This window comes from Fukomys damarensis, unplaced genomic scaffold (assembly GCF_012274545.1).
Source record: "Fukomys damarensis isolate Sample0158 unplaced genomic scaffold, DMR_v1.0_HiC HiC_scaffold_12, whole genome shotgun sequence".
Lineage (NCBI taxonomy): Eukaryota > Metazoa > Chordata > Mammalia > Rodentia > Bathyergidae > Fukomys > Fukomys damarensis.
Genome location: NW_022900924.1, coordinates 13,030,126 through 13,047,046, shown reverse-complemented (window position 1 = coordinate 13,047,046; position 16,921 = coordinate 13,030,126). Strand labels below are relative to the sequence as shown.

The 16,921-nt window shown below is 32.6% G+C and overlaps 1 protein-coding gene across 2 annotated transcripts in view; it reads right to left on the bottom strand.

Moving 5' to 3' along the window:
• Positions 1 to 16,921, bottom strand: part of Med13l (mediator complex subunit 13L) — a 274,207-nt gene that overhangs the window by 221,515 nt on the left and 35,771 nt on the right. For both annotated transcript variants that reach the window (XM_010604106.2, XM_010604108.2), the window contains exon 2: positions 15,467 to 15,704. In XM_010604106.2, coding sequence (XP_010602408.1) covers positions 15,467 to 15,704 — 238 coding nt within the window. The remainder of the gene's footprint in view (positions 1 to 15,466; positions 15,705 to 16,921) is intronic.

The window sequence follows — 16,921 nt, the reverse complement described above, 5'->3', positions numbered from 1 at the left end:
TCTTTTTTTTTTTTTTTTTTTTTTGGTGGGGGGAACCGGGATCGAACTTGGGTCCTTGTGCTTGCAAAGAAGGCGGCAGAATCACTGAGCTAATTCCCCGGCTGATATCACATTTTAATCTTGGTAACATTCAGTTTATAACTTTGTTATAGATGGCTCTGCTAGGCAGCACTTTCCAACAGTAAAGGACATACAATATTTCTTCAAATGACTGTAAAGCAATGTGAAAACAGGAATACTGTAGTTCAATAAATAATTACTGAAATAATGCAAACAGCTTTTGAAATGTTTATTGAATTTCATATATAAAATTATCTCAGGCAATCAAATGTACCAGATAACAATTTATCTCTGTAATTAGAAAGTTAGTGTTTAAATATCCTTTAAGAAACCCATAAGAAAGGCCAGGGATTTAACTTAAATAAATTGAGAGGGGGCAGAGAGAGAGACCATGAGATTAAATTGCTGTTTAATACTAATTAAGCTAATTTCCTAAATGATTAGGAATTGATACTATTATTTTTCTACTGAATAAAAGCTCAAGAATAACAGATTCTGTCATATGAAATCACTAAAACTCATTATCATCACAGAATTTAATCCTACAATTTTCTTTTCATCTAAGTTTATTTACTATTACAGTACTTCTTATAAGTTGGCCCTTTCTACTAGAAAGATGTTTATAAAGCCAAAATAACTGCACAAAGTTAAAATTATTCAAAATATACAGCATATATGGAGCAAGTTAAATAAATGGCAGTTCAATACTCTGTGTACTTTTTGTCATTTTCCAGAAATTTAGTCTTCAGAAAAGTTTTGTGCTTAATACAACAGTATTTTTTTAATGACAATAAGCCTAGACTTTTGTGGGGCATGATGGTACATGCCTATAATCCCAGCACTCAGGAGGCTGAGGCAGAAAGATCGAAGTGAGTTTGAAGCCAGCCTGGACTGCATAGTGAGTTCTAGGCCAGCCAAGGATACAGAGCAAGACTCTGTCCCTGAAAACAAAACAATCAATAAATAAATGACCAGACTTTTGAGAAAAGGATAAAAAAAAGTTGTGAAAAACTTTCCAATTTCTCCTACAAAATAACTAAAAAGATCTTTAATAGAAAACTTATCAAATGCATTATGCAAAGCATTTAAGACAAGCAATAAAACAGTCTTGTGCTGGTTTTTCCAAAGAACTGACTACCACAATGGTAAGTTAAATCTTTCTACTTTCAGAAACTCAAAAGCCCAAAAGGGTTAAATTTAGAATTTTTCTTTATTATAGAGGAATGTGTGGAGGCTTTAGCTCAGTGGTTCCGCCACCTGCCTCTATTATAAGAGGAATAAAAATAAATTGGCAATATATTTTAAATACATGTATTATTTTTTAAAGATCTAAATGAATTCATACTTTAAGAATAGCCAATATAATTCTTATAAGTTAGACCAAAAAGTGCCAATGTACAAAGCATTTTTTAAAAATCAATTTCATGATACAGCATTTTTAATCAAATCAAAAAGTTTTGGAAGCAGATAAATAATGCTAATAAAGAAATGAGCTTTAAAAAATGACCTTTAAATTTTTTTCCTACACATGACCTATTTTTAACTTATATCCAACTGTGCAAAACATATAATCAGAAAAAAAATGAAATTAAACTACTCATAAACATGAAGAATTAAATTTAACATAAACTTATTATGTGCACATTTCTTCAACATTTTTTAAAAATCTTACTAGCATACTGTTAAAAAGCAGGTATCTATTTTTACCAGTATTCTAGCACTATAACTTTTTAGTGGATAAACTAAAGCTAAATCACACTTTCATTTTATTAGTCTTTAAGTGATTTTTAGAACTTCTCTATAAAGAGATAAAATCAATATAGAGATTAATTCCCTCTCTACATTCATAATGTAGGTTCAATTAAAATCCCCAGCTATTCATCAGACAAAAGTTCAGAAGCACTCATTTATGGTATACATATGAAATTTGTGTATTTTAAAATGTACAACATTCTAAGGCAAAATTATTTTTGAGAGTAAAATATTAATACTAAAATTGAACCAAAATTCTTTCTAGAAAATGGGCAAACTTTTTATGCTAAAGTCTGAATTCCAGATAGTTCTTATGAAGTGAACCTGCCAATTAATAAAATGAAATAGCAAAACTACCTATATACCAAGCGTATGGACTAAAGCTATAGTAATTAACCTAGCTTTCTTAGTACCATTATAAACTGCTTAGCTTTTCACAAAATATGCATCAAACAATCATGGGATAATTAAAATCTCCATAAAAGAAGAATTTGAAATATTGTTTCAATGAATACTTATTTCTTCCAACTCAACTGCTTTCTACACAGAGATTTCCAGAAGAAAACTATTATTTACATACCAAATTCTAGATTCCCAATTCTTAGTAGGCCATCACAATTTGGAGCACAATACATAATTGTGAGAATACTAAAATGCTAGGGTCCTGCTATTTAAAGAAACCATCTCAATGAATATACTACTGTACTAAAAAGGCAGTGATCTACCTGAAGTCCCTCTGGTGCTCATCTAGTTGAGGGTCTCGACGTGGCAAGTGCTGTCACTTACCTCATAACTACTAAATTCATCACAATAAATTTAATAAATACAGAAGGTATAAAAACAAATCAGTTTAATCTTAAATTTTTCCTTGAAAGTAGGGCTGGAGATTTAGCTCAGCGGTTCGGTGGCCTGCCTCTCAAGTGCAAGGACCCGAGTTCAAACCCCGGTACCAAAAAAAAAAAAAAGCAAACATCCTTGTAAATCATTCAAGATTCAGAAAGAATAAATCTAAAACTACTTTCTACTGTAAGACTGATCATCAAGCATCTAGCACAATGCCTATCATGTAAGTGAACCATAAATATTTGATTAGTGTCTGGTTCCTAGTTTTCAACATATAACTCTTTCAATCCATCATTCATTCCTATTTTCTTGCTATGACAAAATTAGGTACAATAAGCACAAATAAAAATTTTCCTACAAAAAACCAAATGTGGAAAGATGGGCTTATTAGGGCATGTAGCATGAATGTGGAGTAGTAATCCTTCTTAAACAAATAGGCTTGCTAATTGTGTATATATAATATACACTATATAACAATCCTAGCTAATCATTTCCATATAACAAATACCAACTTCAGTGTTGGACTGGCAATTTATTTTTAAAACCATAGAATATAAAAATTAAAAATTTTTTAAAAATTATGTCACTGTCTTGTCAACATGCAATTTTTTTAAATGCATTGAGAAAATCTTTCAAATGTGGTCACATACTTATTCCTATGCAGTCCAGAATATGGCCTGGGAATACTTCCTAGAGTGCAATGATGCTAGGCTGATCATCTGTAACAAATCTTCTAATGTACTTATTAATCTGTTAATTTATTGAACAAAGGTGTGCCACATTACACCGATCCTGGAATTATAACATTGAGCAAAAGCCACACAACGGGCCCCTATACCAATGATGGCAAACCTATGGCACATGCAGCAGACTATTTGTTATCACTGAAAGCTCTAAAAGGTTCATCATCACTGCCTTTTATAGTTTTTAATCTACAAGGAGTATCTTATCCAAAAATTCTCAAAAACTCCCAACTGCCTAGACAGTCCAAACTACTTAGCTTAGAGTTCAAGCTCCATGCTAACAGTTAAAGTAGTATTTTCAGTCATTTTCTCATTTCTAACTTTTCCCCAATAAACATTCTAAACTTTACTCGTCTGTGTCTCTACATGTGCATGTGCATATCTCTGCCTGCTGACAGCCACATATTCGAATCCTATTCATCCTTTAAATTTTACCTCAAAAATTATCTATTCTTCAAAGTTCTACCTCTTGCCCTATAACTCCCACACTACTATATGCCCCTTAGGAGACATTACTTTCTACCCTTTAACAATGTCCAATTCTCAGATTCTGAAATGCAAAAATGTCTGATTCATATCTGTATTCTAAATATAAAAGCTCATTAACCAATGATAACACTTCATAAAACTCAAAGAATGCTTTAAAGCATTCTCTCAGAAATTGATAATTATTATTATATGATGCTATAACTTTAGAAGTGTGGGCAACTAAAGCTGAATAAACACTTCTGGACATCTCATAAAAGTGCTTTTGTCCCCTTAGTGTCCTCTAGCACACTGCCCTATCATACTGGGATCACATAAATATCAGTGTGCATATAGATTAAAGACTGATACTGCTTCAAGTCATTTAACCTTTTTACCTGGAAAATGGCACACGCTTACTAGGGATAGGAAGTATGTTTAAATCTGTTTCAGGGGTCTGGCTGAGGTCCAATTAATAATGCCTTTTCCAAAGCAATAGGAATAACTGCCCCAGCCACCTTCACTAGTCAAATCAAGAGCTCTTGTTTCTGTTACACTCTTCATGAAACCTAAAAATGGTCTGACAAATGTTTTTATAATAGGAACCATTATCGACAAATGCTATTTCCTCCCTAAACAATCAGAATCGTAGGTAGTTTGTCCAAGGATGCCAAGGCAGGCACCCTTCCTATTTTAAGTACATATCAGGCTACTTTTAAAATACACTATAAAAGAGGCCAGGGATTTAGCTCAGTGGTACCGCCACCTGCCTCACAAGCACAAACTCCTGAGTTCAATCCCGGGTACCAAAAAAAAAAAAAAACAAGAATACACTATGAACATAGTGACTAAAATTCAACTGAGAGTCATGTAAATTTTTCTCCTTTAGACAAGATTCCAATGTGAACAACATGTTTTATTATAAATGGCAAACACCAAAATAACATATTTAAACAAGTTCAAAATTACTTATAAAAGATAAATTATCTCCAACATGAAGAAGTTTACAACTCCCTTTGTCAAACAATCACTTCACAAATACTTGTGTATTACTTCACTACTGGTGCCTTCAAGATTGACAAAAAGTCTCACATCCCCAAGACTAGCAAAGTCAGAAATAAAACTTTTTAAAAGAAAGATATTTTGTGTGTGGCAAATTAAAAAGGTGGAAGAGATTACTAATGACAGATTGCGAGCATCCTAACCTTATTTTCCCACTGTATACACACGATCTTTTTTAACACAAAGGCAATTCATCTTTATCCAATTTTTATCTTACTCTTTTTTTAATCAAGTCAGTTCTGCTACATGATTAACTGCAAACTGCAGGGTATTATTCTACCACAATGCCCTGACAACCAGCTCATATTCAGTTACAGTATCACAGAATTAAAAAGGGGGGGGGACTAATTGTATGATCATGTGGGTATTTTAGAAGCTCTTTAGTTCATCCTAGATGGGCCTCAAGAGGGTAATGCTTATTCTGTTGGACTGGCTGCCAAATCACAATACGAAAGAGCAAAGATCAAAATAAGACCCAGTTATACAAAGTGCATTTTACCAATGTGAGATTTATAAGAAATAGGTATGTGGCCCAGTGTTTGTGAAAACTGTTCAAAAATATTTACACAAATTAAGCTTTAAAGAAAATTATCAAACACTTACTAGTCATAATGATACTCAATGAGAACCTCTTTAGGTAGCATCAGGACAACAGATCAGTCATGAAACACTTAAAGTAACACAGTCCAATTTCATGGTTCTCTACTGCTTAGAACAAGAACCTATATTTTGTGCATCTTTTTGACAGGGACATATTTATGTGTTATTTCTACCTTTAAGGCTTTTTAAAGAAATTTCAAAATTTTAGCCCGTAATATGCGTGTGGCTAAATTTCATTTAAGCATCATAAAACAAAATCAAATGGACACTATGCCTAAATATTTCTTCTGACAATGACTGAAAGTTCAGCTCAGAAATCTGTACATCAATGTAGTCTACTGCACATCAAACCAACCCCAAGACCCTGCTGCAATTAAAAGAAGTTCAGTAACTCTCTACCTCTTCATCCAACAGCTACCTCTCTCTTTTGCTGTGTATCTCTGATTTTTTCACTATCTGGGTATATAAGAATAGATATTTTTTAAAAAGAAGGAAAAAGACTTCTAATGACAACACGTATGTAATTCTAACTTTTCAATTACCTCAAGAGACTTACAAAAGCAGGTGCTAACTCCTATGAAGTCTAAATATTCAAGTGTGCTATATTCAAGTCAAAATTGTAAATACTTTATTTAATGTCTACTTCCTGTATTTCCAATCTGGCATGTGCTGGTTCAGACAACCTAGACTAAATGTATGAGGTGATGCTTTCCAAATCAACATTTGCCAAGTGTCATACAAACCATTTAAAATGAGAAAAAGAATTATGCAAGTGTTTTTTCCGTAAATATGGAAAACACTGGATTTTAAATTTTAAATTATGTGAGTTTCACTTAAATTCGTCTGGTAAAGTTTACTTATCCATTAAATGTAGGACAATTATATAGTTTATTATGCACAGCAACCCAGTAGATAATGGTTTCAATTTTAAAAGACACTAAATAGAGGTTTGGGTTTCACTGCTGCCAGTGACATGACTAAAGGATGGACTTCTAAACTTCAGTTCTGCTAAATTCAACATAAAAGTGGAAGAGGATTCTCATTTGTGATGACACACAAGATCGATCATTCCCTTTTCTTCCTAAGAAAGCCCCAATTTTTATCTTAGGGACTTTTTATTTCATCTCCTACATAAAACCTAGAGCCAGTTGAATGTGTCAGCAGTAACTTTGCTTATAAAACAAAATGTGTTGTTCTCTATACAGTGGTACCATGGTTCTCAAAACTTAACTCTTTCCACAATTCTGGTCACAAACTGAAGAGAACAGAATCAAATTCCACAGGGAGGTTTAATGTTGACCTTAAGGGGAAATCTGATTCAGTTCTCATCCAGTTCAGTTTGCGAGCAGAATCACTGAGAGAATTAAGTTCGTGAACATAGGCACCACCACTGTATATGCAACTTCATCTCTCTATCCCACTCAAATTTAATGTTAAAATGCATCCATTTTTCAGGAATTATTTAGGCCTGTAATTCTATTAACACTAAATTTTTCCTCCCGTTTTCCACATTCTGATTCTTACATCAGCCTCCCTGAATAAGAGATAAAATAATGAAATTATTTTAATGGGCAAAGAAATCTCTACTATACCTTAACATATAACAATCTCATCTCTTAAAGTTTTTTATTGAAGGGCAAGCCTTTGAAATACAATATACACATGTAAGGGGGCAGGAGAGTGGTGTTAAATATGGCTATCTTAAAACTGCTAGAGCATTTATCAGTCACAATGTACTCATTATTTACATTTTAAAAATCTAATACACTAACACTTTACCTAGTATTAAATCAGTCTTAAATTTGTTCCAACAGTGACTCATACCCTCATTAAAGGGGGTTGTAGTCAAGTTTACTTTATAGAAGCAGAAAACTGTATACCTGTGCAAAAACTTCAGCCCATAATGCCGACGCATACCATTACATAAACCCACGCCGCCTCCCACCTTTATCAACCAGTTAGATTTAACTTTTCCCTAAAGCAACAATCTTTATAATTTTTACCAACTGTTTACTTTTTATATTAGAGCATAAGCCCTTTCTTTACATGCTTTTTCACTACAATCTCAAGATAAATGTCTCATTTTTCGTTTAAAAAAAAAACCTAATTACATGGTCCAGTAAGTTGCCTGTGGAGACACATCGATTTTATTTACATTAAAAAGTTAAGACTTCAGCTTGTTCTCTCAGTTTCAAGCATATACAACCTAATAAATCTAATTCATCAGATCTTTTTCTGTTCTCTATACGAGAGCACTTTGAAGTCAATATGATCTTACCATAATTTTGCAATATAAATTTATTACTATAAAGTCAATAATTATATCCTTAAAAGAAAAAATACTTAAATTCAATATATAAACATGTATGCACTAGAATTTAGAGATAATCATTATACAATGAAAACTATTACTATTTTATTGCTTTGTGCTAATTCAGAACAAAACACAGGAATAACAACAATAAAATAATTATTAAAAATGGGCCAGGGATTTAGCTCAGTGGCACTACGCCTGCCTTGCAAGCACAAGGACTTGAGTTTGATCCCCAGTACTCCCCCCAAAAAAAATCAGAAAATTTCTTTCGGATTTGAATAAATTAATTTTAATAAAATCAAGGTAGATTGTCCTAACAAACTACTACTATTTAGTAGTTAACAAATTATTGTATATATACTTTGCAGTTGTTGTTTCTCATGAAACAACAGTTTTTTCTGTTTTTATCCAAAAAATAATATATATGAAAGGCAAAGTAAAATTTACTGTTAGTGCTCTGTGTAAATAAACTCAAAACTTATGAAAGAAATGTCAGTATAAAAACTACTACAAATCTACAATGTTATAGAACCCATGTAATAAGGTCACCAGAAGTCTATACCTGAAAAATAAATCCAGTAATGTAAAAAAATTTAATTCAGAAATTAATTACAAGGATTCAAAATTTACCACAATAATGAAAAGAGATATAAAAATAGGAAAAAATCATAGATCAGATTCTCTCCTTGGAAGAAATTTTCTAACAATATTTTACCTAGAAAAAATTTCATTCCTGTCAATTTTGTAAGTATAAAAGGTATTACTTTCTCAGAAAGCTTTGTTTTTCCATATCAATTAAAAATTAACCTATTTATAATACTAAAGTATTTTATTTTATTTAGTCAAAGATAATCAGAAGTCAAAAATCAACTGAAGGGTTCACATGCACCTAAATTTCATAGTAACGCTATATTCCGATGGTTTTAGAAAATTCAATGTCACCACTTTCTGTTCTTAGAATGCTAACCAACAGGGGCTTTTAATTTTCTGAGGTTGGCTTTTGCCATCAATTTGCCTTTGCTAGAGCTTCAATGACTTTCTTCCCTTCTCCTGACCTCCTCTGTGACTTAACAACACACTCTCCTCTCTATTTGATCTCCTGTTTTTATAAAAGCATACAGTTCAGGAAGTTTTCTGTTGGCTTAAATAGGCTCAAAAGTAGTCTCATGTGAAGGAAAATATATTCACACAGTCTCAAAATTTCACCTCAAATATACTTAATCACAAAGGGGAAGAATGTCCTTACAGGGGAGAAATCTGGCAGACACTACCTTAATCAAGTGATCAAACTTAGTACATTCAAAATTGGGAGACAGAGACAAGCTATGCCCCTGAATGTTATGCCATGGTAAATACACAACATTACCTACTCAATATTCTTGCCAAAAATAAGCTTAAGTTGGTTGTCATCACAAGAAAGCAACTGAAAAATTTCAGCATAAAGAAATTTCATGAACTTCTCCCTTCTAACATAGAGGAAAACAAAACAAAAACAAAAAGAAAGCTTGGAATTCTGCCTTGGAAGAGACTAAAGACATGAAACATTTAAATGTAATGTGTGAATCCTAACTGGACCTTAGCTCAGAAGGAGGAAAAGCTATAAAAGGTGTTACTGGGAAAACTATAGAAATTCAGATATGAACTGAATGTTGGACTTTCTAAAATTGTATCAGTCTTAAATTTATTAAGAATGATAAGTTTTATGGTTATATAGGAAAATATCTCAAATTCTAATAGGATTTACAAACTGAAGTATTTAGGGTTAAGGATTTGTAATGTCTGAAAATTACCTTCAAAGGGTTTACAAGGGGCATACATATATGAAAACATTTCTGAAAACAAAAACATGAGAGAAGTGAGGGAGTTTGACGCTTCCTTTGATATGCCTAAACAAAGGTTACATCAATCCCATCATTTGGAATTATAGATTATAATCTACACATACTGTAACACTAACCAACTGGCTCCCCTACCCTTCTCTCAGCCTTCCTTCACAACCTCCCTTTTTTCTTCCAAAAGCTTTCAGTTAATTCAATATTATAAACAAACAGTATTAGTGTTTTAAATTATAGCAGAAAGTCTCCACTTTTCCTAGCTAACATCTAACACTGTTTTTACAATGACCCACACATCCCTGCATAGGTGATAGCACTCTTAAAAACAGAAAAAAGCAGTATTTGTGTCTCTTAATAAAACAAAGAGTAGCAACTGCCATTCTACCCCTACCCTCATAATAAAGCCAATTCTTAAAACTTCTGATACAAACACTAGAACAATCATTTTTAGAAGTGTACAACTGTATTACTATTGAAATTTACACTTGTCTACTTGCAATAATCAAAAGGAAAAGGGAAACATTATTAAATTTTAATAGTACAGGCAGTGAATATGTAGGGCTAAGATTTTTTTCTGAAGAACATAAAAAAATTAGATCTTTTACTCTCTTCGGAATTAAAATCAGAAATAATGTCTCATTATCATTTTTAAATTTACATACATGTTATTTATTAAACATTAACCTTCCGCAAAAGCAATACTATACTATGTTAAAACCACATAAAATAGGTCTCATTCACTGATTGAATATTTTTAAGCACACACCAAGCTGTATCTGATATTTCTGCATTAGATGCTCTTAATGCTTTGAGATAATCTTTAGTCCCTTGAGGTCTACATTTTCTCTTGCTGCTATTCTGGGGTTTCAAGGTTTCCTATCACTAATAGGCAGTGAAATGACCAGAAGACTGTGTTTATAAAATGATTCTCTTTGTTAGATTAGAAGTCAGTTAAGCATACTGTCTTGATTTCTAAAATCCAAACTGAAAAATAAGGAAAATAATCAAGCAAATATATATATATCTATATATATCTATACATATATAGATATATATAGATATATCTATATATGTAAAATAAGACTGCTAGAGACTCATGATAAAGTTTAGTATATAATCATTGCTATTTTCTAAATTAATCTGTATCTGAAACAATGTTTAAGCTCATATCCCAATTTAGGATAATTTATTACAGTATCATAGTCTTCCTGTTTAAATTCATCATATATATTACTGCTAAATTAACCTTATTCTATCTCTTTCCTTATGAGAAATTTGCTACAATGTCTCAAAAATCTATCAAAGAATATCAAATTCCTCACCCTAGCCCTTTCCCTTCTAGATCAGAATTATTTAGCAAATTAGCAGATTATTTAGCAAACTCCCCAAGGACTACAAACTTTTTAAGAACGAAAACCCATTTTATATATTCAGGACTAATTACAGCTGCTGCCAAGTATCAGAGACTGAATGAATGAACCAGAAACCAAGAAGGCTATCTGTCTTCAGCTCGAGAGTTCACAGTGTTCCTGTTACAAATTTATAGAACACTGATGATATCGATGTCCTGAAATTGAATGCCTGTTTGGAAAGTAGTGAGTCTACTATACGTCTCCTGTATTCTCAGCATATATACATTTGTGTCTTGTCTTAACCCTTTTTTTGGAGTATAACTTACCAAGGGTAGAGATTCTGTCAAATCCCTAACCCACAGATGTGGCCTTAAGGACGGACAAATACATAGTCTGTATTTTGCTTTGACACTGTTCTGTTATGGGCAGAAAACAGCAATGTTCTAATTCTATTTCACAGGGGTACAAAAATGTTAAACCCTAATGTACTGACCTATTCCTACTGATATGAGCAGGGGTTATCTTCACTACTCTAACATTTTATTATTCCCACTTATTCTACCCAAACATTAAAGCCAGAATATATATACCAGGATATATAATTACTTCAACCTAAACATATACTCTAAAAATTAATGTTTGACAGACATTAGCAAGCATTAAACATTATACAGAACAGAACCAAGTGGTTTAAATAATGACAAAATGTTCTACTTTTGATGTATGGGTTAATTTTGTCATCATAGTAGTAACAGCAACAATTACAATTACAGATAAACTGCTGTGTGTGCTGCTCTAAGTACTTTGTTAACTTTAGGCTCATAACTCAATTTAGTGAGCAAAGTGAGATAATGATCAGTCTGAAAATTCAAAGACACACAGTCATTAAGTGACCATGCAGGCATTCAAACACAAGCAATCCAGAGTGCAGGCTCCAAGCCACTACCCCATACAGTGTAACAGCAGTTTCCCAAAGAAGGGCCCAAAATGTTTATCCAAGTGGCAGACAATAAATGCTTTATTGCCTTCTCTCACACTACTTCACTGATATTTCAAGTATTTTCTAATACTTAAACTGTAATATAAAACTAACATGTATATCCTGTAGGATTTTATTAATTTATTAAAGATATCACAGTAGATAAGGGATGCATATATTTTATATAAATGCCTTTCTTTTTTTTTTTAAGACAGGATCTCTCTATGATTCCAGAATGGCCTTGAACTAAGTATGTAGCCCCGGCCTGCCCTGAACTCACAAAGATCCTCAGGCCTCAGCTTCCCAAGTGCTGAGATTAAAGGTGTACATCACCACACCAGCTATATTTTTAATTTCTATTTTTATAAGTCCATGTAATAATCACATTCACCATGGGGAGTTGATGTACATAACACATCTTAATTTTTTTATGTCCACTTACCCCTCATCCTCCCACAGATTATTATTTTATGGGGATAACATACATTTAAATATAAGACAGAGCTGAGCATGGTGGCTCACTCCTGTAATCCCAACACTGTGGGAGACTGAGGCAGAAGGATCACAAATTCCATCCCAACCCTAGCAACTTAACAAGACCCTGTTTCAAAATAAAAAAGGGCTGTGGACATAACTCAGTATGAAGGTCCTAGGTTCAATTCCCAGTACTGCTATAAAATAAATAAACTAACAATATAATGAATAAACTGTGTTTATTGCTAAAGTCTGCTAAAAAGATCCTGCTAAAATTTATTTTAAACAAACTAAATGACTCAAATATATTAAAGAATAGAATTCTAAATATCCTCAATTTGTATGAATACCAATTAAAATATTCCTTTTGCATTCTTTGGATTTTGTTTTTTTGTTTTTTGTACCAGGGATCGAACTCAGGCCATTGTACTTGCAAGGTAGGTGGCAAAACCACTGCGCCAAATCCCCAGCTCTGCATTCTTTGTATTATTAATGATTGCTCTAGGATAGTTAGTCCTCTTTACTTGAAATAAAACTGTTATACCATTCACTTCAAATTAAGTTCTAAGTGTTTCCTAATATTAGGTTGTGTTATATATTACCCTTTCCAGCTAATGTTATAGACAAACATGGGCCCTTCATATGACTCCATCGTAACTTCCTCAAAATTCAACCTATTAAAGGAAGAGACTAATAGTTACAGATGTCTAGCACTACAATACTTTCTGGGTGGCACACAAAGGATAAACAATTTACATAGTTTTCAGACTCAAAAGAAAAAAAGGTAATCATTCTCATGAGAAAAATAAATGTTCATAACATATTAGTAAATGGAAAGACTGGGTTACAAAAGAGCATGATATCGATTTCATTTATACATAAACATATCAACTTTTTTTTTTTTTTTTTTTTTGGTACCAGGGATCGAACTTGGGTCCTTGTGCTTGCCAGGAAAGCAGTGGAACCACTGAGCTAAATCCCTGGCCAACATATCAACTATTAACACTGTTTCAGACTTTAATTTTTTTTTCTTCTCTAGTTTGTGGTTTTACATTTTCTTAACTTTTTTAACTAAAAAATTTAAGTAGTATACACCTTGTTGTTAAATCAGTAACAAAGTCAATCACAAATAACGTCAGTTATTTATAAGTTATTTTCAACTTCAGAAATAATTTTCTTTCTTTAGTTAAATAACTTCACACATCAATTAAGTAAGTATAATTAACAATAGGACTTACTTTCCTCATTATTACAAAGAAATGATTCTGTTGTTATTACAAAATTGTTAAAACACAAAGAATCAATATGAAGTGCCGGGCGTGGTGGCGCACACCTGTAATACCAGCACTCAGGAGGCTGAGGCAGGAGGATAGCTGTGAGTTCGAGACCAGCCTGGGCTACATAGTGAGTTCCAGGTCAGTCTCAACTACACAGTGAGACCCTGTCTCAAAAACAAAAAGAAAAAGAATCAATATGGAGTAGAGATATGAAATATGAGAGTCAAGAAAAAAAAATCACAAAAAATATAGGAGGAAAACCAAACCAAAAGAAAAACTGTATTCCTCAACATGTGAAAAAGAACTTTAAGCCAAAACAGACGTTTTCATATTTAACTGGACAAACAGAAATAAGTATCTCCTAGAAAGTATCTTAATTTTAAAAGGCTGGTAAAGGAAATCTAGATGTTCTAACAAATTTTACCTGACTTAGCAAGTAACTACATGAATGAGCTTTGAGATGAAAATTAAGTCTTAATATTTACTGATACCAGCTAAATATGCAATCTCACCTAGAAAGAGCTTTGATATTTAGAAAGCAAACACTCTAAAAAAGATCAGGACAAAGATTTGTGTTAAATGGACCAGAAAGTAAATACTGTAGCTTAGTAAGTCCATGTGGTTACTGCCTCCTAGCTGCTGTGGCAGAAGACACCACAGATTTTTAAAATGGCTACCAACATGAGTTAGAAAGTGTCAAGAAGTTGGCAGGAAATCCATTAGGCAAACTTAGAATCTTTAGAACAAACCCATAGATACATACTACAGTTAGTTTACTCCTTCCTTTAAAAAAAATAGTGACAACTACTAACAGAACATTTCAAACACTACCAAAATGTTTTTAACCACAAATTTAAAAAATACAGAGTAATATGGATATAAAAGTTGGCTCTAGGAGATTAAATCAAAAAGCAGTAATACTAAAGATTAGAGCTGGTCTTGATTTAGAAAAATTCCACAGCATATTAGACAGAAACTGTTCGGAAAGGGGTAAAAACTTCTACCAGAAATAAAAACTAATGATAAAATTTCCCTGGTTATAAAATCTATAAAAAAGCAGCATAAAATAATGAAATTCTTACATTAATTCAAAGTTTCCAGATATCAGATGCTAAAATTTGAGCCAATATTTCCTGGAATTACTTAATTACATAAAATACAGGAACAAAGAAAGGAAAATCTGCAAAGATCCTTTAGAGTAATCAGACCAGATCTTTTATAATAATCTTTAACTCTGAAACTGTACAAGGTCATCTCATAACTTTGTCCAAAAAGGCTTGCACTAAGTTCTTTTATTACTTTTCAATCTCCAGGAAAAATTCAGCTGGCAATAAACCACAACAGCCACAGTCCAAGAAAAAACAATTCCGTTCATTTCACTGCCCTGCTGATTACTCACAATACACTATTATTTAAAAACAGTGGATTCTTAGCTTTGTTTCCACCCCAACACACCCAGAGGACACAATACTTTCCTATAACAATAGTGGTTTCACAAGGTTCTAATTCTCAGCATGACTGGGAAAAAAACGAGAAATTTGAGAAAAAAATAGGGGTTGGAGGAAGTAGTGAGAATGAAGATGTTCCCCCTTTTTCTGATATACCCATTATTATACATTTTGGAATCTTTATGTTAAGCAAGTTTTAACCTTTTCAAATTTTGCCATTGTTCCAAAAAATATGATATAAATAATTTTTTAAAATCCTTACCCTGCAGTTCATGATGTATTACACCCCCTAGGTTGGGTTCGTCTCCCCACCAGAATATCCATAACTCTTTGCAATCTGGTTTGACATCACGACGCCATACACACAGCAGGTTGGCTTGCAGACAGCGGATGAAACTTAACAGGATTGGATCATCTTGGGCTGGGGCTGAAATTATGGGTCCACAGTCCCCATGCCCTCCAAAATTGTACCTACGCCATTTGATTCCTGTGAGTTCAGCCTGGAAAAAGAAAAGAAAATTTTGTTTTGATTTTACTTTTTACTAATAGACCACTAAAAGAAAACTTTCCACAGAGAAAAACAAGTTAGCTAAGATAACTATTTACACTAAACTTCACATCATACGATTTTTCCCAAAGAAGAATATACATCAACATTTCTTGAAGGAGGGGAAGTTAAGATTTTTCTATGTTCTTCTTTAAATTCCAAAGTAAAATTATTTGCTGTGGAACCAATTTATTCATTTCAACATTTACTGTGAATTTTCTATACAAAAACTATGTTCAACATTATTATTCCTAAACTCATAAATTATATTCAGAAACCAGATGGTTTAAAAATAAATGTAAACAAGTTAAGCATCCCTAATCCAAAAATCCAAAGTCCAAAACACTCCGAATTAGATTTTCAGCCAGAAATTCTATGGAAATATTCCAAAATCAGAAGAAAAGAAAAATTCCAAACTCTCAAACATTTCTGGACCCCAGCACTTCAGGTAAGGGTTACTCAACCTATGGAAGTAAAATAATTTCTTTCCAATGGTACCCTCAATTCTTTCCACTCAAAAGCTGCAATTTAAATCTTCCGCATCAGGAAAGCAGTTAGCATGCAGTATTATGGTCCTTCACCACGAATACTATTTAGGAAGAAGCTGCTATCAAAACTGATGAGTTATCAGCAATTTATTCACTTTACCTAACTAACATGAAGCATGCAGAAAAGCTTCGCTTCTGTAACAATTCACTAGTTTGCTCTTTTGCTTTTTAAACACATTTTAAAACATGGGAACTTTAAACAAGTACAGAATAGAAATTAACTTTGTTCCATTACACACATATTTTAAGATGTCTTAAAGATTAGGTTTAAGGAAGTAAATTTCAAAAATATTTCGACACAAAGCAAAGCTAAATTCCTTACTTAAGTAGCTATAAACTGTAACTGTGTACTCAAAACAGAGTAAAATGATTCACAATGTAATGTTTTATCAAACAGCCCACATATCCCTGGCATTCAACCCTTACTCATTAAGCTACTCTCCAACAAAGTCATTTCTGTCAACAAATTCTTTTTCAAAAAACAAATACCACCAGGTAAAAAATAGCCATATCTTCTATTAGAGTAAGTGACACAAGTTTAAAGCACTAACAATAACTGTAATGACTGTATTTTTAAAACCAAACTACAGGTTATTTCTTTAATCCAAATTAAAAAATTTAA